The sequence below is a fragment of the Emys orbicularis genome, chromosome 9 (genome assembly GCF_028017835.1).
Source record: "Emys orbicularis isolate rEmyOrb1 chromosome 9, rEmyOrb1.hap1, whole genome shotgun sequence".
Classification (NCBI taxonomy): Eukaryota; Metazoa; Chordata; order Testudines; family Emydidae; genus Emys; species Emys orbicularis.
Genome location: NC_088691.1, coordinates 3,085,135 through 3,107,915, shown reverse-complemented (window position 1 = coordinate 3,107,915; position 22,781 = coordinate 3,085,135). Strand labels below are relative to the sequence as shown.

At 48.1% G+C, this 22,781-nt stretch overlaps 1 protein-coding gene across 1 annotated transcript in view; it reads right to left on the bottom strand.

Moving 5' to 3' along the window:
- Positions 1-22,781, bottom strand: part of DOCK11 (dedicator of cytokinesis 11) — a 120,894-nt gene that overhangs the window by 59,665 nt on the left and 38,448 nt on the right. Inside the window, exons 6-22 of the mRNA XM_065410821.1 lie at positions 21,003-21,098; positions 16,552-16,686; positions 14,783-14,960; positions 14,350-14,429; positions 12,577-12,660; positions 10,100-10,240; positions 8,502-8,717; positions 7,504-7,626; positions 6,317-6,399; positions 4,427-4,549; positions 4,177-4,253; positions 2,939-3,123; positions 2,783-2,848; positions 2,234-2,326; positions 1,719-1,842; positions 930-1,051; positions 336-422 (exon numbers count right to left, since the gene is read on the bottom strand). Coding sequence (XP_065266893.1) covers positions 336-422; positions 930-1,051; positions 1,719-1,842; positions 2,234-2,326; positions 2,783-2,848; positions 2,939-3,123; positions 4,177-4,253; positions 4,427-4,549; positions 6,317-6,399; positions 7,504-7,626; positions 8,502-8,717; positions 10,100-10,240; positions 12,577-12,660; positions 14,350-14,429; positions 14,783-14,960; positions 16,552-16,686; positions 21,003-21,098 — 2,013 coding nt within the window. The remainder of the gene's footprint in view (positions 1-335; positions 423-929; positions 1,052-1,718; positions 1,843-2,233; positions 2,327-2,782; positions 2,849-2,938; positions 3,124-4,176; positions 4,254-4,426; positions 4,550-6,316; positions 6,400-7,503; positions 7,627-8,501; positions 8,718-10,099; positions 10,241-12,576; positions 12,661-14,349; positions 14,430-14,782; positions 14,961-16,551; positions 16,687-21,002; positions 21,099-22,781) is intronic.

Genomic DNA, 22,781 nt, shown 5'->3' with positions numbered 1-22,781 from the left:
GGGGGTTAGTGTAGACCAGGCCTTAGGCTTCCATAGCGCCTGCAGGTCGAAGTGTGAGCAGCAAAGGGAATGCCAGCGCGTGTCGGGGCTCTCCCACAGCTCCGACTGCTCATTATGCTCCCAATCAGAAGAAGGGAGAGTAAACAAGCCGTAACTTGCTATTATATAGACTCTCTCCGCTTTATTCTGCAGAGCACTAATCCCTTTCCCAATACCCTAAACCCAGCAGCAACAGCGTAGTTCAAATCATTTTCTTACAACACTCCCTCCAAGCTCATCGTTACAAGGTTTTGTTACCTCTATGCTACCGGCTAGGAAGGAGACAGTCAGCTTACCTGGGTGTAAATGGTTGACTCCAAGTGGATTTTGATCTTCAACAGTGGCTTTGCTCCATCTACCCATTTAACATCAACGCTCGGCTGCTGCGAACAGAAAATATTCAGCTACTTGGTTGCAGACATTTGCAGATGAGAACAAGGCTTTATGCAGCTGGATCTTTATTCAGTCCTGTATGTAAATGCTCAATGCCTGCACAAAGTCTGACGCAAAGGGCTTTGCGTGGCACAGGAGAATGGAGTCCTCCTTCAACCCACAGTGCACCCTGCAGCCGCTCTGTTCCCAGCCTGCAGCAGGGAACGTGGCCTGCTGCACTTCATCAGCCACTGAATCCACATAATACACGTGCCCACTAGCCAGGCCCCCATACCACACACAACTGCCCACTCCGCACTGCACCAGACACACTGGGACTGGGGTCTTTTACAGCCTCACAACGGTGCTGATGGTGGGTGAAGTGGGGGCAGGACTTTCTGGATGGACAGGCGTGGCTAAGAAGATCTGGGGGGCAAGTGCAAACCCAAAGCTTGACACAGTAACAGACGTAGCTTTCTTCTCTCTATGGTTAAGTGTATTTTAAATGCTCTTCCTACCCTGCGCGACTCCGTGTCCCCAGGGCTCAGGTAGCCAGGCGGAAGATTGGCCGAAACCGGTAAATGCTGCTCAAAGGTGATAATTCGACCATCCTTCAGCAAAGGCAGCCAGGCAAATCCCACTGCGGAAACAGCCAATGAGCAGAGATTAACGCACCCGCAAGGGTGTGCGTTCAGCATGGTTCTCGGGAGACTTGGAGCCGCAGCCACGACTCACCCCCCCCAGGGAAGCTAACCCAGTGACCGGGAACTGGCCTCCACCCGCCTTACTCTGAGAAAATCCCTTCTGCAGAGTCAACGGCTGAAATTCACATGGCACCAACTGTGACCCTCAGCGGGGCTGCACGGCAAATAGCCTTTGTGCTGGCTTAATGCACAGGGGGGAACTTCCCCCAACGAGCATTGCTTGAGGGAGGACTGCAGGCACAGATGCCCAGTTCAAGAGGACTTCAATGTGGAAAGTTACACATACGCCCTGATCCTGCACCAACCTGCCACTTTACTCCCATGGGTGGCCCCGTTGCAGTCAATGGGACTTCTTATGCAAGTAAAGGTAAGACTATGCAGAAGAGTTTGCAGGATGGAGGCAGTAGTTTGTATTTTAGGAGACACTAACCCGTTGTGTTGCTTCCTGTAGCAGGGGATACATGATTCATTTGTTCACAAGAAGATTAAAACAGACTAGAACCGTAAATCACAAACAGTGTTTTCTTTGTATTCAGCTCTTTACATTTATTCCCATCGCGGAGTCTTAGATTTTAAGGGCTGTAATTTAAGCCGCAAACATACCTGGAGTTTCAATGGAGTCCTGTTTTTTCATTGATGCCTTGGTGTTAATTTCACAGCTGACATGATAGAAGGTGAAAAGCAAATGATGCTTTTGATGGAGATGAATTGGAAGCTCAATTTTAATCTAAAATGATACCATGACAGATAATACTGGATTTGTAATTGTCAAGTTATGTTGTAAGCTCTCTTATTTACTGAAGTTTTCAGAATCACACATTGTGTTGCAGATATTTCTGCACATCTTTGAACTTGACTGTGTAACAGTTTCATCACAGCTGTGTATTATTTATACATTGTGACCATAACCTTCCAATAATAACACCACATGCTAGGAAAGCAAGAGACCAGGTAACAAACTGACATTAAAAACTGAAAATCACTGAGCAGATGGGCCGAGGCTTATTCCCCCCCATTCTATATCCAGCTATACAGAAAGAGGTCCTGGAGTTCTCTATGGCTTTGGTAAACCCATGAAAGACTTATTTCCCTCAGCTGTTCTAGAGTTGAGTTTTTACCTCATCGTAGAATTCTGGACTTTGGTTATGATGCAACACAACAGCATAGGCATTTGCTGTCAGGAGGGGTCCTCCAGGTTTTCCATAGATACACTGGAATGAAGGCAAGTGACATGTTGGATCAAAGGCAGCTGTCACTCAAATTTGCCAACCAGAATAATGAAATGCATTGGAAACAGAAAATACTGACATTTTTCTAGATTCTCTTCTCTAGCTTGGAGAGACCATTTGACTAGAGGATAGGTCCATCAATGGCTATTAGCCAGGATGGGCAGGGATGGTGTCCCTAGCCTCTGTTTGCCAGAAGCTGGGACTGGGCGAGGGGATGGATCACTTGATGATTACCTGTTCTGTTCATTCCCTCTGGGGCACCTGGCATTGGCCACTGTCGGTAGACAGGATACTGGGCTAGGTGGACCTTTGGTCTGACCCAGTATGGCTGTTCTTGTGTTCTTATGGAGACACTCATTACTACGCCATATTAACCTAACGAAGTGCCCAATTCTATATACATTTGTTTACGGTTTCAAAAATGGATTATGAACCAACCTTCAAAGCTTGGGCATCAGCTTCATCTGAGTCCTTGAATTCCATGCAGACCACGATATTCCTTGCCTGGAATGAAGAAGAATGGGAGAGTAAGCTACCAGTTTTAGATCGGGGACGTTGTGAGCGTCTGTCCGGCCCGTGTTCCGTGTGACTCACCTTTGCAAATGTTTTCTGGCTGTCATATTTTAAATGCAAGGGGTACACGTAGAGATGATTTTTGTAAATAGTGAAGGGATAACGGTATTTCGCCGCTTCTGGGACAAACTCCTCTACCTCAACGGTGATGTTCTCATGGCCCTTTTCAAAAGGCTTTATAGGGATGTAAGAGGCAGTAACACAATCTAAAGAGGAAGGATAAGTTGAGATAAGCAGGTGTCTGACAAACATGGGAAAGTCAGCAAATGCAACATGCCACTTTACATTTGACATTCTGCCTTTGCCATCACATCCAGCGCACTCACTGCAGTCAGAGAGCCATGGGCATATGCCCCAGGGTAGAATTTGGCTCCTCTCTGTTCCATGCTACCAGGGCCGGCTCTAGGATTTTTGCCGCCCAAAGCAAAAACAATTTTGGCCGCCCCCCCCCCCTCCCATTTTTTAATTACCCCACCCCCGGCCCCGCCTCAACTCCGCCCCTTCCCCAAATCCCCAGCCCTGCCTCCTCCCCCCAGGCTCTCAAGCCTAGGAGGGAGGGAGGGGGAGAAGTGGCGCCCGCGCCGCGGCCGCTCGGGATCTCCCCCTCCCTCCCAGGTTTGAGAGCCTGGGAGGGAGGGAGGGAGGGGGAGACTCCGAGTGGCCGCGGCGCACGAAACGGCCGCTCGGGATCTCCCCCCCTCCCAGGTTTGAGAGCCTGGGAGGGAGGGGGAGACTCCGAGTGGCCGCCGCTTCTCCCCCTCCCTCCCAGGCTCTCAAGCCTGGGAGGGAGGGCGAGTAGCGGCGCGCGAGCGGCAGCGGAGGTGAGCTAGGGCGGCCGGGGCACATTTTTAGGGGCGGCATTCTGGCACCGGCCATGCCGCCCCTAAAAATGTGCCGCCCCAAGCACCAGCTTGTTTTGCTGTTGCCTAGAGCCGGCCCTGCATGCTACTGGGCCAACTTCTCCTGTCAATCACATGACAGCAACCCCTTCGATGGATCATTGACTAATGCAGCCAGGGCTGCAGATTTCCTAACGCTTGAAAACAGTGCAAGATGTGTTCCTTAAGAGAACCCTTTGCGCTAAGCTCCAGCCTCTCATACAAAAAGATTTTCAAATATCAGTTTCACTAAGTTAGTTGCTCATTATCTAACATTGTAAATTCTAGATATTCCTCATCCATATTAGAGAGAAGCACGCTATAAATGTTACCAGGATGGTTAGCACAGTTAACATTTACTTTCTGATTTGTGTTTCTTACTTGATAATTCCAGAGGGATGCACTCGATGGTGATATTTAAGTGGCCTGGGATAACCTGGAGTTTTGTCTTCTCTGGCCTGTATTAGAAAGCAAGAACAAACTCATCAATCTTGAAAATTCAAGCATGAACAAATTAGCTCCAAATATTTGATCTCTCCAGGTGGTTTAGAAACACTCTCGCATCCACACATACTATTTTAAAGAATATTCAAATGCCCACTCAGCCGCTACACGAGTTCCTTACACTCACTTCCTAAACTCTGCGAGCAGCTTCAGCAGATCCTCACTAGAGAGTTTGCCACTGTCTTGTTTATAGAGAGGAGAGAATTTCCCGTCAAGATCCAGAGTACCTTGAGAGTCTTTGAAAACTGGCCTGCAAAAAACAAAAGTGGACACATTTCCCAAGCATTAGTATGAGCTGTGTGGCTACCCATGCCAGTCTGGGACAAGCTCAAAGGGTGATTCACTCCTGTGCAGGCAACACACACAAGGTCTACGCAACACAAATACTCAAACCCGCACACATAGGATTTGTGCTGGCTCTCTGCACAGGAATGAACGGCATCCTATGGAAGCTCTTCAGCATGTCCTTGCAATATGAAAACACTGCTCAGGAACCTACATGTATGTACCAAGCCACAGTCCAAGCTGACATTCAAGAGTCATCACCATCTTGGTTTAGGACCATATAACAACCTAGTGGTAGGAATAGGAGACAGTGGGATGAATTTACATCAGTGTCTTCAAGGGAGCTGCATTAGGGTCAGTTTGGCTCGGTATATGTTTACCCTCAACAAAAGAATATTTGGGGAATCAGATCATGGTCTTCAGTCATCCAAGAGACAAATGGAGGAGCTGCGGCTAGGTGGCATCTCTTGGGACTCTCCAGAGTTCCAGACTGAACTAGTTAACCTCCACCCCAAAAACCCACTAACTAAAGGTCCAGTCCTGCAGCCCTTGTCTCCTGGGCAGAGTCACTGAAGCTGAGAGGACACGCATGCAGTCCCTTCAGTCCTTTCTTTGAAAAAGAACCACAGGGGCTACCAGACGGGATCAGACCAGTGGACCATCCTGTCCTAAGGCTGACAGTGTAATGCACTAGCTGCTTCACAGGCAGGTGCAGGACCTTGGCACCAGCAGTTACGGGATAACCTGTCCCCAAGGAAGTTCCCTCCTGACCCCAATAGGCAGAGGTCAGCTCACACCCTGAAGCAGGAGGGTTTATAGCTACAACTGGTTGGACATTTTTCACCCACATGGTTTTGGTGAAAAATGCCATTGCTGTTGAAATCTAGACAGCTCAACAAATGTGTTGCTTGTGATGAAAATTCCTGTGGGAGGGAAAATGCTTTTTTTTTTTTTTTTTTGAAATTTTCATTTTGGGGGAAGTTTTGTTTCAGATTTTATTTTACTTTATGTTTTTCATGTTTAAAAAATATTTTCACATTATTTCTTAACATGTCAGCAGTAGCGGTGCACAATCTGACCTAATCTAAGAGCTGAAATATTCTATTTTGTTTTAAAAATCATTAAGGCAGACACTACATCGCAGTGATTGAAACATTTTTTTTCCAGATCAAAGCGTCTCCTGTTTGTGTTCCAGTGAACAGTCTGACCCTACTATTACTATCATGGTATGAAAGAAAATGGAATTCCCATAAAATTTCTGTTTTGGAAAATTTTCATTTTGGAATTCTGAAATTCCATTTTGAATTTTTTTTCAGTTTTATATTATAATAAAATTCAAAATGGAATTTTAGAATTCCAAAATGAAAATTTTCCAAAACAGAAATTTTATGGGAATTCCATTTTCCTGGGAAATTTCAAATATTTTTGTTCCCATATGGAACAATTTTTTTTTCAAAATGTCGACATTTCCCACAAAAATGGAAGTTCCATGTTTCAACCAGCTCTATTTATAGCTCTCCCCAGAATTCTTGTTTATTTTATAATCTCACTCCAGATCTAGGACTCCAGCCAATCCAAATGCTGGCTCAGAAAAACAATTTGTAGGGCCAAATTCTGCCCTCAGTTACACTTGTGCAGCTTCCCTGACTTGAGGAATTTGGCCCTTAACCACTTGGCCTGATTTACAAACAACAACTTCAGAAGGACACATGAGGATTTCAAGACGACTGACCTGGCAGCCCAAGCAAAGGGCATCCTGTACTGCCCAAGCCGACTACACACCTGCTTAGCCAACTTATGAACCTTCTGGGCAGTCTGGAAAAACAAGAGAAAGGATCAACAAGGTGACAATGGGGTCACACCTTCATAGGACAAGAATTAAAATGCGACAGCTGTGGGAAAGGAAAGCCCTCAGCCTTCCAGCAACGTACAGCCAGGTAGCAAGTTAGAGCATCTACGCGGACGCCAAGGACTAAGCCCACGATCACTGTGGCTTCAGCCCATGTCTATTTCACTGCTGTGTGTGATCAGCGTGCCTTTTAGGGTCCAGTCGTGTTACCAGTTAGCTTCTTCCCTCAATAACTGGTTAACCTGACAGAGCTAGAAAGGCATCGCTAGGGAGTTTCCAAATTTGACCTCCACGACCCTGCACTAACCTGTGCTGTATGCAAGGGGGGTACCGAGCCTTTACCTACACTGGGCCTCACCCCACCCACACTGAAGTCAACGGGACTCTTTTCATTGAATTCAGTGAAGGGTTCAGGTCCCAGCTGGGGAACACACAATTCATGGCAGCTACCACTAGAGGGCCCCCAGATCCTGCTGCCGTTTGCACAAACTGGCCACCAGCCCTGTGCACCCAAGCAGAGGAGAAGGAGGCGGAGCTGTGTGCAGAGTGGGCGTGGCTACAGGGTGGGCCATATTCTGCCCCACCAACTGTGGTGCAGGAACCATTTTTAATTAAAAAATAGCTCTTCCCACCTGCCGGAGCAAACGCAGAGGCAACCTGAGGCAGCTGGTTGTGAGCAGGGCTGAATCTCTCGTGTGCATAGCAGTTCCCCACCCAGCTTAGGCCGATGCGGCATCAGGCCCCGCACCGTTCTAATGTGCTGGGGAAATAATTATCTCATCTTAAAAATCTATCACGTTTCTGAACAACCAAGCTCTGTTCTGAGAGCCGAGCTGACATCAGCCGTGATGCCAGTGCCCAGAGCAAGGCTGGAAATGCCAAGAGCAGCAGCCATCTTAACTAGGAAAAGCCCAAGGTTTGCCAGAAAGGACAAGAAATAACAATCCATGTGTATTTTCATGCTTCTCAGAGTATCACAAGCCAACGGAGACTAGCCAGCTCCAGGTTATCACAGGAGTGGCCTGCAGTGTCCTTTCGGAGACCTTGCCATACATAACCTTATCCAGTACCTTCACCGGGTCGGAGTTCTTGATGTATGGGTCCACACAGTGTGTAATGCTGCCTTGCAACACTTTCTCCACACGGGCGACAAGAAAGATCTCCACATGGGGGTTTGCCACGGAGAAAACTCCCTGAAAGTGAACGAACAGCAGAGCGTCAGAGGCAATTCCACGGCCACACTTCCTCCAGCTCCAATCAGAATGGAGCCTGGTAGCTTCCCCGCTTTGGCGCTATGCAGATTCATGGCATGTGTCCGTTCCTGACATGGCTCTGGGGCCACGTGCCAGGTTCCAGCAGGTTTTCATGGTCTGAGCGGGGCCAAAGCCTGAGAGAGGCTACTGGGATGGTGCAGGCACTCAGTACTTCTCAGAATTGGCACTAGCTGTGGGACTTGGAGGGTTAAATGGCTGATTGGCTCTTTCTATGAGCCCCAAACATGGTAAAAGTCAGAACCGTTTGGGTTCCCAGCAGAATGAGGAGCTGGGTGGAGGGGATTTGATAACGAAACCTCCCTCCCACTCAAAGAAAAGCTACAGCGTATGCCTGAACTACGGGCTGGGAGTGTCAAAGGTGCCTTCAGGAGGGAGATGCCCAGCTTCCAGGCACTTTCACTGGCTCCTTCGCGAATCCCAGGTGGATACGTTTCAGGCAGAGTTGGTGACATTTTTTTGAATTTCAAAATGTTGATAAAAAATCAGGAAAAATGTCCACTAATTTTGTTTGCCTGTTTTCTCAGTGATCATTCAAGTAACAGAGCATCATGAGCGAACGAGGGCTGGATAATCGGGATTGTGCTCTTCGGAGCACGGACCATCTTTTTGTGCTGTCTCTGTACAGCACCTACCACAGTGGGGTCCTGGTCCCTGACGAAGGCTTCTAGATGCTACAGCACTCCACATAATCAATCACGTGCTGTACATTTTCTGAAGAGCTGCAACAACATCAAAGCTTTTTCCTTGCACGTACAGTGACAACACAGAAAGAAAACAGGAAGTCAGTTCCTCACCTGCTTTATGTAGCGCAGGTGAGATTCAGCAATTCCGTGAATGAGGTGCTCATTGGTCGAAGTCCCCTTGGGGTGACTGTCACCAGCTGCTTGGGTGGAGCTGCCCAGCAGCATTTCACGTACCGAGGGAGGATTCAAGTCCACATGGAAGTCAGCTGAAATCTTGCAATTGTTTTTTACATCAAATAATGCCAGGCTGATGAAAAAAGGCTCAACCTGGGAATTTGAATTAACGTTCTTGTTAAAAAGCATGGAACAGGTTCTAACCTCGAGGTGTACTTGAAATTCATTGCCAGATACACAAGTGGGACCTCTGTTTCTTTGAGTCTCAGTTCAACTCTCACGATGAAATTCACCCTTGCACAAGGACTATGCACCACTTACAATCTGTGGGGGCCATCTACGCGGGGTGAATTTCACTGTGAAAGAAGCATATAAGTAACCAATAGTTTATTTGCTTCTGACTATCCAAAAAAGCACTCTAAGACCACAGCTTTGCTGGGTCTTCTTGCATTTGTATCTAGTAAAGATGAGCATAAAGATGAGTGCCATTTTAAATTCACTGACATAACATACAGAAAGAAGAGTAGGGGGTTATTTATACGAATGGCAGGAAGAGAGGAAAACGCTGATCAGTCTGTAAGAGCTGTTTAAAGGCTGTAAGTTCAGTATAAGACCATGTCTACCCTAGCCCTTTTGTCGGTCAGAGGTGTGAAAAGAACACAAGTTTCACTGACAAAAGCGCTGGTGTGGACAGTGCGATGTTGGCGGGAGACGCTGCTCATAGCGGGAGGTTTGATTATGCCAGCGGGAGAGCTCTCTCCCGGCAGCATAGCGCCGTCTCACGGGAGTCCTGACAGCGGCGCAGCTGTGTGCGGTGAGGTCTGCAGTGTACACAGAGCCTAGGAATGTGCATTTTTAGCACATCTCACAAAGTCCCAAATAACTCAGTTCTGAGTTGCCTGACTTCAGTTGTGTTCTAGCAAGAGACTCTACGTATTTCTTGGTCACGTCAGGCATAATCTAACCAACTTTCCCTAGCTGTTCTCACCTTGCACGTGAACCGTCTAAAGTGAGTTCCACAATGGGGTGACTATATCAGACCTCAGGCTGGGCTTTGTAGCTCCAGGCCTTGACAAGTAGCAACAATTCCAGATGTTTTTGGTTCAGAAAGATTGTAGAGGACAAAGCTACCACGTGAAGGTAAGACCGCAGCGTGCCTGATCAGAGCAGTGACGTACATATGTGCTATCTCCAGGCCTGATTCTGCAGGCTAAAATCTAAAGTCCCCACTGGCCCTGGGTGCATCAGGACTGAGGTGTCTGTTAGCAGTGCCTCCATCCCTCTCCGACATATTGGTGAAATATTGTAACAGGGATGGATGCAAATTCAGGCCCCAGGCCTGCAATGAGGTCTGTGCCAGTCGACCCCCTGTGTCGGCCCAGAGGCCACTAGGAGCAGAATTGGGGCCTAATTTCTTTTCCCAGCTCCACCCCCGGTCGGTTTCTGTTGCCGATCAGAAGAAACGGGATGGTAACAGTCTATGTCTAAGCACAGCTCCAAGAGAAGAAACAGAACTTTCCAAGGAAAATGCGTACGTTTGTGGGGGAGCCCTCGGCTCGGTGACACACGGGAGCCTGGAGGTTGAAGGTTAAATCATGACAGTTCACCAAAAAGCGCCTGCTGCACTTTTCCTCAAAGGGCTTTACGTCTGGCTCAATTCCAGAGAAGTCCAGCCTCTAGAAAACAAATGACACACATCCTTTAAAACAGGAACCTCACAAAAGAGTTAAGGGATTACATTATAGCTAACGGTATTTTATCATAATTAAAAACATGGTCTAAAAAGTGCAGCATATTCACAAACTGAGAGCCCATTTGGTGCCTGTTATGCACATGCATTAAGGACAGGAATTCATAACTTTGTACTGGTTTTTAGCAGTCTGGTTTGAGCGGTTTGTACAGTACAGAGAACTAAATTACCATAAGATTTCAGTTCTGCCCTCTGCCTTTTAGTTGTAACCTTGAGGATCTACCCAAATGTCCGATCACAGGGAGCCTGGAGGTGAAAACAGCGTATGTGCAGCAGGAATGCTTAAAGAGTTTCTACCACTTTGCAGGAGTCTATTGGTTGAAGAGATCGTTCACATAGTTAATAGACAGCGCTGCCAGAACCAGCAACAGCTCACAAACCGGAAGACATTTTTGATGGGCAGTAATGACCAGTCTGGTTATAAACAGTCAAGATGGGCAATTGATTTAGATTTGCTGTAATAAAACTCAAACCATCTTGAATCCAGTCACCTCCTCCATAGCCCTTAAGGCCCAACTGGTCCTGTGACTGGTTTGTGCCTACCCAGTGCCCTTTCACAGACAGTGCCGAACGGGAAGAAACAGACAAGACGACCTTTAGGCACGACCCTTAGCCAGATAACAACTCCCTCCCTTCACCAGACCCACCTTGCTGTGTGCCAAGGACGTAGGACTGCATCCAGAACATCAAAATAACAGTGTGTTGAAGGGCTGATATGCATGCTATCATTTCCCCCCCATTACTGAGGAGACCCGTGGTATTACTCTGTGGGGGCTATTTCCCCCCTTTGAGTAATCTAAGCAAATATAGGCTGCAATCATTAACCCATTTTAGAAAACTATTTCTGATTCGCTTCCGAGCAGACAGAAAACCCTGCCCTCTCTCAGGCCCATGGCCGCGATCACATAATTGCTTCAACATCAGCCTGACAAGCGTGTAAACAGGCCACAAAACTGAACTTGTGTCCACGATCGCAGACGTACCAAGCCGCAGAACACACGGGGTCTGCTCTGAACCAGAATCAATAGGCTTCTTTGTGCCCAGGGACAGGGCACTGTGAGTTCAGGGGCAGCCCAGCCAATAAAGATGTTTTGTACTTTCAAGGATGTTCCCCTTCTGAATCACACGACTAGTATTTTGGGGAGTTGCCAACAGTCCCTTTTTAAAAACCAACCTCATGGCTCTCACAAGGGATGGAGAGACCCTGGTACAATCATCCTAAAGAAGACCCAAGAGGAAAGTTTGGTTTGGTACAAGAAAGACTCTGCATTTTTCCCGTTAAATCAGAATTGTCACCCTCCCGGGCTCTAGCAACTCAGATTGATTTGAAGCTAGAGAAAATCAGAAACTAGGAAATAAATGGAACAGTTTTCTAAAGTCATGTTAGCCGCAGCAGCTTTTTCCCTTTAAATGTCACGGGTGCCTTCAGATCCATACCGCTGCTCTCAGGACCGGAGAAGAAATGCTAGCGTGCATGCCAACCCTTCCTTTTGCCATCCTGGGGAGAACCTCGGGCCCTCAGCATCCCCCATGGCGGCTCTGCTGGAGCTGGGGCAGTCTCTCTCTCTCTATTCCCATGACTGGGCAGTGGATAAAGTCAGCCCTTCATATTCCAAAGGTATTGAGCTCAAGCCGCATTATCATTGTGCTTGGATCAACATTTCTATTAACTCTTTCCTATCTGTGTGAATAGAGATTAATTTTTGCCACTTTTCCAAGGCCAAAACTTGAAAGTTCGTAAAGAACAAATGTAGAGACAAACAGATGTGTTACCTATAAAAACAGCCTACTTAAAGAAGGGTCAGCTGTCTACATGGTCAAATTACGGGCTATCATGGAATCAGACTAAGTCCCTGGAAAGGAGCAGTGGGGGAAGACCAAATTCGGCATTCTGCAGCTGTCAGACAGGAGTCTGAACAGGGAACAGCCTCTGTGGTTTGGGAGCTTCCGTGTGCCAGCAGCCACGAAGACTTCCTTTACGTGAAAGGTGTTCTGAGCTTTGGCATCTCCAAAACCAGAACCTGCATGGCTGGCATATCTCGCAAGGACTCAGCACAGACACAGGCTTGCTGCTTATCTCATCGGCCTTATCTGTAGAGGTGACTTGACTACCAGTCATTTTACTGTCTTCCTACAAGTCCCATTGCTGCTGTCGGTGACCACAGCCACCCAAGGAAGGAAGGAAGCAGGCGACACCAAATGGACTTTTCAGAATGGGTGAACCCTGGAAGACTCTAAAGGGTGTGTGTGGGGTGGAATTACCTGGACTTCTGCGTCAAAGGAAAAGAGGTTTTGTCGTCCATCATTTCTGCTTAGTTTATTCAGCTGTTCAGTTTCTCTTCCATACTAGGACAAGGAAAGCATTGACATTACTGAGGAGACCAGGCCACAAGAGAAGCAAGTGTTTGTCTTTGGGAGGAACAGACACAAAATGTAATAAAAATAAAGCAGTCAATATTGTTCAGAGCTGATTGATGACCGGAGAGATTACACAATACCGCCCAGCCGCACCAACGAACGCCGTGCCGGGAAACAGGAGGACTCGGGGTCCTGTGGCCTGGCCATGTGACAGGGTCACTCTGAGTGACACAGCCTACCCAGCGCAGGCCCAGAGAGATGTGACAGCCATCCCCGCCCTGCCAAACAGGAGTGAAGCTGTCAATATTGCACCACTTTGGAGGCCAAGCTCTCCTGCCCCCGTCTGCACTGCATGTCCCTGAGGTAGATTTGGCGACCTCTTCTCCCGCCCCATCCCCAGATGCATCCACTGTCCCTTGCTCGACGCCCTCTCCCCCAGCTGAGTTATCCTCTCTTGTGGCTTGGATGGCACCTTCTACCTCGATGACTCAGGTCAGTACCCCCCCCCCCCCGGCCCCCGCTCTCCCACGTCTTCTGGGATGTTCGACGCGTTCAAACCTGAACTTCTCGGCTTGCTCCCCAAATCACTTCCCTCCCCGCCTTTCTCCATCGCCGTCGGCAACATTCTCACCCTCTGAGTCACTCGTGTCTACAACCCCGTGGCTGCGCGACTCTTCCCCTCCCTGTCACCCTCTCTTCACCTCCCAGCTCTCACCAAATCCAGCCACGTCTCCCTCTGAGATCCGCCCCATCCCCAACCACAAAGCTCTTCTCTGCAAGCCCTTGTTACCTCTCCCCAGAACTTTGGCAGCCTCCCCCGCCTCTCATCTCATCCGCTCCAATATATTCCACATGCTGCAGCCAAAGCGGCCTTTCCTGGTGGCTGCTCTGACCCTGCTCCCCCCGGCCTGCCCACTCCCCACTGGGTTTCAGACTCCTCACCCTGACTGAAGGCTCTCGCACAGCGCTGCTCTGGGATGCACGTACCCCTCATCTCCTACTGCACTCCCACTCCCTCCCTACCACCTTTCAGAGGCCTCCAGCCCTTTCCAGCTCTGTGCCACGGGGCCGGGCACACACGTGGGTCTGTAGGAACCAGTACTGGCAGAGCCTCCCGCAGCTCCCTCCCACGACTAGCTCCGCGAAAGGAACAAGAGCACCAGCTCAACATACATTATCAGACTGTGGTCCCGTCTTCCTCCTGTCTGCAGCTCCTTCCAGGTTCCTGCTCCAGCCTCCTTCTTCCCTGCCACTTCCAGAGACACGGACGCTCCCCCCAATGCCCTCTCCCGGCTTCAGCTCCCCCTCCCAGGGTTCTTTCTCCCATCCCTGTCCCAGCAGCTGGCTCTGGGCAGCAGCAGTGGCAGTGCTGGGTCAGGCTCCTGCCGGAGGCGTGCCTGAGTTTGGATGGGAACACAGGCAGCTCTTTATGCGGTAGCCTCAGCAGCAGACCTGGGAGCAGCTCCAGCTCCGTGCTTTGAGGCACCCTGATGGTATCTGTACACAAGGAGGCGAAGCGGGCGCCAGCAGCAGCTCTCCCCAGAGCACAGCTTAGGGATCTCTGCTGTAGGGACCTTAACCTCTGTCACTTAATAGTGTCCAGCAGGAAGTCCCTTTCCAGTGGCAGCTGCAAGTTAGCTGTGGGAGTTGAGGAAATGACCACTGTGGACACAATACCTTCATCAGCTCAGGATGCATGCTTCTCTCCAAGCTCTCCAGGATGTTTTCCGATTTCCCTTGGCTGCTCGAGTCGTCATCTGTCAAGTCATGAAAAGCAGATGTTCCAAATGACAGCAATGGCGCCTTCTAATCCCACCAGGCCCCCAGGCTCCGCTCCTGAGCCGCTCACTTACAATAGCACAGGGACAATTTATCGGGGCTCTTGAGACGCTGCCATGGGTTTCCCATCCAGCAGGAGAGTCAAGTTTCAAATCCACTTTTATTCTACAGACTATAGTTTATGTGCTACTTGCCAAATCTCAGCATCAGCATTTACTTCCTACGATGCCGATTTTTAATGCAGGAAAGAATGTAAACGCCTCCATGCTGCTAATGACGACGTCAGTGCCGCGATGGTGGGAATGAAAGATCTAGTGATTTAAAGACTGACCTTGTGCAGACTCCACGGTGTCTTTCCTCTCTTGCACCAAACTCTCTGTATTGATCTGAATAATCTTTTTCAGAGTCACCAGCCACTCCTCCATTTCCTGTTCACTTTCGGCTGCCAGATAGTGGCTGTACTTATCTAGCATCTTGAGTTCAAATGCATAGCGGCGCATCTTGGGGCACTGCACAAACAAGAGAGCGGGCTTCGCATTACACCTCATTAATATCGCCTTCACTTTAGAGCTCAGCTCAGCGCAGACCTGTTACCAAGCTTCTCCCTGGCAAAACATACTGTGCACAAACAACAATGTTACAAATGCACCTTTCATTCCAGGGCATTCCAAAGGGGAATCACTAACGGCATGCATGCACTGCTCAGCCCCACTGACATGCGGCTAGCTCTGGGTGGAAAGTAGCAAGCAGCCAAGATGCAGCTTGTTGTACACTAGTGCGAAGAGAAACTTGAGCCAAAGTCACAAGAGCAAATTCCTTCCCTTATAAAAAAAGTGCCATGGAGCCTTTACAGTCCACCCAGGAGCCTGATTTTAAAGACTCGTCCAATCCACCAAGTAGAACTTCTGCCCGGCGCTAGCGTAAGAAGCATTAATCAAAAACCAAACTAACATAGTTTCATGGTAGCTCACTTTTCCAACCGCTGCTTGTCTAATAGTAGCATATTCCAGTGAGAAGTCTAGGCAAATCCCTTGAGGCAACATGTAAAGTACAGTCTATGCCGCCCAGAGTCATGATGGCTACAAAGAAATCTACGGAAACTCACTTTGGAACCTGCGTGGAGTCTGCTCTACTCACCCGAGAGTTAGCCCAAACCCACATGAAAACAGTGCGCCCTGTGAGAGCTACGCAAGAGACAGCACAAGGGCAGGAATAAAAACTTTCTCAGGCTTCAGAAGCTGTGTTTTTCCATACACTACTGCTAGTGCATGCGACTAATGCCTGATGGGCCTTTCCAAAGCAAGGTTTTTCACATGTGCAACAGTTTTCCGCAGAAGACCCCATGATGTTGCAATTTGGGGACATTTTCCACTACCACTCTTTACCATTCACCACCCCTCCTCCTCTTTAACAAGAGCTACAGGAAGCAAACACAGCTCATTTGCATTCTCTTATTATTTGTATTATAGTAGTCCTCCAGCAAACCACAGTGTTCAAATGCATAGTAAGAGACTCTACCTGCCCCGAAAGGCTTACAATTTAAGGCCCTGCTTCTGTAACCCCTTGCACGTGTGAGTTACTTTACATGTGTGAGTACTCCCATTGAATTCTGCGTGTACAGGATCCAGACCTAATTTAAGACAAGAGACAACCAGTGGGTGCAGACAGACAGAGAGGAAGGCAGCTGAAGGTAACACTGGGATGAACAGCTGACTGCACAGAATAGTTACTGGCCTCAATCTTGCATGTACTTCAAGCACCTGTAGTCCTATTGACGTCAACGGGGGTGCTAAGAGGTCCCCCGTCAGGGGATAGGGCCCCTTGGTGGTGGACACTGTACAGTCATAAAGGAAAAGAGCTCATCCAATCTCGGCAGGGATGACACAGCCGGCTGGGGAGCAGGCGGAAGGCGCAGTGGCAGTGAACCCCAGGTTTTACACTGTCAGCAGTAGGCTCTGCCCACCATCTGCTAGCCGCAGTGATGGCATTGCTGGTCAGGCTGGTGGGTAGGCAGATGGAACAGGCAGAGCGCGCAAATGAGATGGATGAAGCACACGTACAGGGACGAAAGCAGGTAGGACTCACTCCTTGTCAACCTACCTGAACAACGTCAATGCAAGCGTCCAAGAAGATGCAGCCTTTGGATTCTTTTGAAATTTTCTCATCTTTATAGGAATTCAGAATATAGGAACCATCCGGCAGTTGTGTGAGGTAAAAATACCGTCTCTTGAATACCTGCAAGAGCAAAATGCCATTCTTATGCACGGGTCACTCTATGCCATCCATAGCCAGCGAGGCTCACGTTTTCAGCATTTGGCTTCTCGGTCACTGTACGATACCCCGCTAGGGAAAACAGATGGTCTCTCAGTGCTACGCATTTACCAGGTTATTATTAAACCTAAAGATGTTCTCACGCTCAGGCTTTGGAAGGAGGAAAGGACAGGAAGCATGTTTCACAGGTCAGCACACTCAAAGCCAGGGCTGAAATACAACCGCCCAAAGCTCCTGCGTCTCACACACCTAATTCCAGATTAGTTCCCAAGACCCTCCATTCACCTCCTGCAGTCTGAGACTGTTCACTCAACGGGGTAATTCAAAACTCCTTAGCAGGGTTGGATTCCACAACTAAAGAAGTCCCTCTCGCGCTGGCAATCTGAGGAATTTCCCCCCAGGTTAGATGGGCAGAGACCCTGGGGGGGGGGGAGGGGTTCGTCTTCCTCTGCAGCCTAGGGCAGGGGTCACTTGCAGGTTTGAACTAGTGTAAATGGTGGATTTCCCGCAACTTGAAGTCTTTAAAGCATGATTTGAGGACGTCAGTAACTCAGCCAGAGGTTAGGGGTCTGTTACAGGAGTGAGGTTCTGTGGCCTGCGATGGGCAGGAGGTCAGACTAGATTATCGTGACGGTCCCGTCTGAGCTTGAAGTCGGAGTCTGAATCTGAGCTAGCTCCTAGTTCTGTCCCTCCGCACCCTCTCCTGGCATGGCTCACTTCTGCAAGGAGCTGAGCAGAGCTGATCAAGCAAAGCACTTGAGTCTGTCCACAGCCCCATTGAAATCAATGGGATTACTCATCTGCTTAAGTGTTTTGCTGGATCAGGATCAAAGTGCTCAGCATGTTGCAGGAGCAAGCCTTGAATTAGTATTTTTTGGGGGGGGAGGATGGGCATGATTACAGGCTGGGCCCCCCTTCCCCCCAATGCAGAGTCTTCCTACTGCCTGCACACCCTCCCATCTGCTGGCTCCTGTCCCCTTCAGCTCTAAAAAGAAAAGCCAAGTGGTTACGTTAGGGTCTGGGCCATTCAGCTGAGCAAGCATCCGGGGATTGCAGAACCCTTCGCGATAAAGACCTCAGTAATAGTTGCAAGCCAATTGTCAGACGGATGTTGTAACAGCAGCTTGGCAAACAGTCCAGTGACAGAATCGGAATGGGATCCACGCAACTGGTTGTGTTTCTTTTTGGAGAACACAGAGTAACTTTTATGGACCAAGTATCAGAGGGTCCTGTGGCACCTTTAAGACTAACAGAAGTATTGGGAGCATAAGCTTTCGTGGGTAAGAACCTCACTTCTTCAGATGCAAGTATCTGAAGAAGTGAGGTTCTTACCCACGAAAGCTTATGCTCCCAATACTTCTGTTAGTCTTAAAGGTGCCACAGGACCCTCTGTTGCTTTTTATGGACCAGTCTTAGTTTAGTTTCCTGACCCATTCACTCACCCCTAGATGCAATAAGTTTGTCTTAAGCGTCTCCATAGCTGAGTTATGAATACAGACATAGAGTGGACTATGCCCTCCAGATGCAATCTTGTGCTGCAAGTCAATGGGAGCATAAGACCACACACACACTGCAACTTCTTGCTCCTACCATACTGGAGGCCAAATTAAGGCCAGGATGTTTGTGATCCAACTACTATACACTGGGAGCTACAGAGACACAACAAAGATGAGACAAATGTGCTCCTGCCCTAGGTATAGTCACAAAACCCACCTTTCCTGGAGACTGCTTAGCAGTAAATACTGGCACATAATGCCTGGGAACATCTGCAATTTCAGCAGTTGGAAAAGTAGCCTTAGATGTTCTCAGGTTTGCTATAAATCAGAACTGTATTTCCTTCTTGTTAGCGATCATGATTAAAAGGAGCATGAAGGTAGGGCCCAGGAGGTCAGGACAGGGAGACGAGAAACAGCACTTGCACTCCCATTTTGAGACTTTGAAAATATTCTCATTGTAATGAGTGCCTGGAACAAATATGGATCAATGCAGCATTGGAACGACATGGATCAGGTTCTACCAGTAATTTCATGCCTCCATGAATAGTGAATCCATCACATATTTGATCAGGCCAGTCACTTATTGCCCAGAATCGGAAGAGTGAATTAAATCTAATCCATGAAAATGTAACACGGAGTCAGTGTTTAGACAAGTCCCGTATGTGAGCTCCGAGGACATGATGCTGATGAATTTTAAGTTTAGAGGATAGTGTAAGCACGTTGGCCCTGATTCAGCATGTGCGGACTTAAGCAGGAGCTCAAAATTAAGCACTGCTTCAGCACTTTGCTGAACTGGGGCCTTAGATACTTCAGTGCTGCGTGCTACGGAAAATCTTAGATTAAATAGATGTGTATTAAACTAATGTTCAGAAGACAGGAGAATAAGTCTCTCATGGGATGTTTGATTTCATGCAAAACATTTGAAACATTTAACATCCTTCCAATAGAAAGTGCAGAAGCAAGCAGCACACACAAATACGCTGCATTATTTATACGGATTTTTCCTTTGCAGGCCTGCTGTTACAAAGAATTGTCAGAATGCTGTACCGCTTTTGGAATGAATCGCAGGAACCTAGGAACAGAGCGAATGCCATATCAGATCAGATCACCGGTACAGCCAGTTCAGTTCCCCACTTTGGCAGGGGGGAGCTGTGAAAGCTTCAGATGAAGCAAAAACAACAACAACAAAAATGCTGCAAAAAAATTGCGCGGGGTTAGCCAGAGAATTGAGGAGGTCCAGAAGAAGAAAAGGTCCTGATATAGTGATTGCCATGGGTTAAACTGGATTGGTGTGCAACCGAAACCAAGCTAATCAGAGTCAAGCTAGAAAACATGTCTGCAAGAAAAAAGGTTACTCTGAAGCAAACGCAGTCAACTGTAAGCCTAATTAAGTTTTGCTCATAAGCTGGCTCACCACAAAAAACATTCTGTACATGCGTAGCAACTGCCAGCACCACTCGTTGCCTAGCACATCACTGTAATGAAAGAACTCGGAACTGAGATCATGGCAAATCTCCTTCTGCAGCACTGTAATGATGCTGCAATGTGCCAGTACGGATGGCTTCAGACCTTCAAGGTGCTACTGCTTTCTCAGAACTCTAGCAACCGGCATTAGAGAAGTCTTCTGCACGGAAGAGCAGTGATCAGAACCAACGTTTGCACCAATGGGCACTAATTTTGAGTCCCTTGATTTTTGAGTCGCCCTATAGATAACATGAGCCTGATTTGTAGAAGTGTTGCAACCCCACAACTCCAGCTAAGTCAATGGGACTGCAGCCGCTCAGCACCTCTGAAAACCAGGCCTGAGATGCTTCTAGCTGAGCATTTAGGCCCTCAGTGCTGCAACGTCCTTGAGCACGTGCCTCACTTCATAGGCTGTACATTGATATGCTCTAGTGCAAACAGAAGTTATGGGCTTAGTCCTCTGGCCTGTACGATGCAGGAGGTCAAACTAGATGATCACAGCTCGGGCTTCAAGTCAGGCATGTGCTTCTGCACTTCGCTGAATCGAGGCATCACACTGAGAAACTGAAAATCATGGAATGCTTTGGAGAGTTTTTAGTATCCTAACGGGAGCAAAAGAACGTAATGTTTTTTCTCCTGAGTCTTGCTGTAATTTGGATACCCATCCGAGTGTTATCACCAGGGCAGTCTCTTTTATCAAGTAACAAAGCAGCTGTTTGCTGAAACAACAAATAGATCATTGGCTGAGCAAAATCAATTATACAATTAGTTGGAGCTTCTGTAGCGAAGTCCGAGCGGTGGAGTGCTGCCCGGTATCCGATAAAGAGAAGAGCTGAAGACTTAGCTGCTGCACAGAAGGTCAGTCCTACGGTAGCATCTCAGTGACACCATCCCTGCTTTAAGCACAGATACTTTTTATTTAGATTCTAAAAGTTTGGCCATGTGCATACAAGGAAACCAGCATTCAAAAGCCTTGTTTATTTCAGGCCTGCTGTTTTACTTAATTCAATTGTCCTTTTCTGGGCCTCGGGCGCTGATCCAGAAGGCGATCATGGGTTTGCTTTAACACACCTCTTTGCTTAGCCTGCCCTTCGTGACTCAAACTAGTCCTATGCACTGCTTGGTAGGGTTCAGCACAGATCCCACTGCAGAAAGGGACTCGTTCAGAGGGAGGCTCTGTAAGACAGTTACAGAGGGGCCCAAACCGAAACCCAGCAGCCAGACTTGGAAGCTTGGATCGGAACTGAGACACTTGGCTACACATAAGCGAGATCCCCCCGCTCACTGCTCTGGCACGACAGTGTATGGAATGAAGCTCACCTTCATGGTAACAGTGATTGTACTATTGACATTTGCTTTGTACAGCCAGCCTTGTTTGATGATCCCACCTTTCTGAGAGCACAACGAGGAGGAGTCCTGGAACAAAACAGGAGATTAGAAAGAGGTGACGTCAGTGCTAACCAGGCCCTGACCCGGCCACGGTGCCCCAGGCCAAAAGTCCCATGGAAGTCGAGGGGAACTTTAAGTCTCATTTACACTAGGAAGTAGCACCGAATTAATCGGTCAAGTGGTATTACCTCCCAACATGGACGCAGTTCTATCGATATATGGTTTTGTAATGGCACCACTATTCCTGTACAGAAAGGGCAATATCCGTACTGGTACAGTCACCCTTATACTGGTAGAACTGCATCCACTCGAGAGCTTTTACTGGTATAATACTGCAGTTAAAAAAAACAAACAAAAAAACCCCACACGCCCTACCCAAACCACTTATACCGGTAAAACTTTTCAGTGTAAACCGGGCCTTAGCATCTGCCCAGCTGGTCATACTCAGCGTTTTTCCACGCGTCGATCTCACAGTGCTCTACGCAGGGGCACACGTTATTACCCCCCCATTTCACAGCCAGTCAGTAGCATAGCGGGGGATAGAACCTAGGCCTCCTGCCCCCAAAAGAGCAACTTCCAAGCCTCATAATTCAACACTCTACAGTGACAATGGAAATATTCACAGTGCTTTACGTCTGTGGCTAAAGTCCCGGATTTCTCCTTGCTGGCAGTTCACCCTTTTCCATTACCACATTGCTTTTCACTGAAGTTCTTTAACCTAATCCTGATGCAAAAGCTCTATTGGAAAATTACAAAGAGCACAGTCCACATTCGGTCAGACACAAGTCAAGATCAGGAAGTACAGTTCAGCTAAGAAGGGGTACGGACACACTCCCTCAAATTACTTTAGTATTTTATTTGGGGAACTGCTTAAAAGAAAACAATTCTATTATATGTTGAGGGTTTATTTTTGGGAAAGCACATTGTGTAACTTACTGCACAATACCGCAGCTAGATAGAGTGCGATGCTATTAAAGGAAAGAACTACACACAGCTAATGTTAAGGCTATGACACAAGCCAACGAAACAACCAGGAAATTCAAGGTTGGGCCAACAATCAATTCTCGACTATAAAGAGCCGCTCCGGTCTGCCTCTAAAAGGCACATCCAGGACATGCACAATAGTCATTAAAAATGCATACGAAACATCACTTTCAAATTTCAGCCTTGTTAAAACACAAGCTGCCTTTTTCCTTTAATAAATTCATCAGCCATGGTGCCTCATCGCCCCCATCACATTTAGGCTACAATGTCCAGCAATTTTAGACTAAAACTTATTAACAACTTCCACCTGCGGCTCTCCCGGTGTTTCTCCAGAGAGGCAGACATTCTTGCTATGTTGCAGATGTGGGCAATGCGAGGCAGAGTGGTTAAGGTGCACATGTTCAAAAGTGATCACTAACACCGGGTGCCCATCTCGAAACCCTTCGGGCCTGATTTTCAGAGGGGCGAAGCAGTCTCAACTCCAAGTGATGTCTGTGGAAAAGCACTGAGAGGGCTCAGAGCCCCTGGAATGAGGTGAGCACACAGACGCTGGCCCCCAGAAGCAATGGACACTTTCGAATATTTGGGATCTGATTGCAGGATCAGGACCTTGGAGTGGCAGTGTTTTACACCCTGTGAGCAGGTGTAAGTGACGACACAAATCGCAAGGCAGAAGAGAGTCAGACCCTGTGCCTTTGAACAAGCAGCAACGCCGTTTTGCAAGTT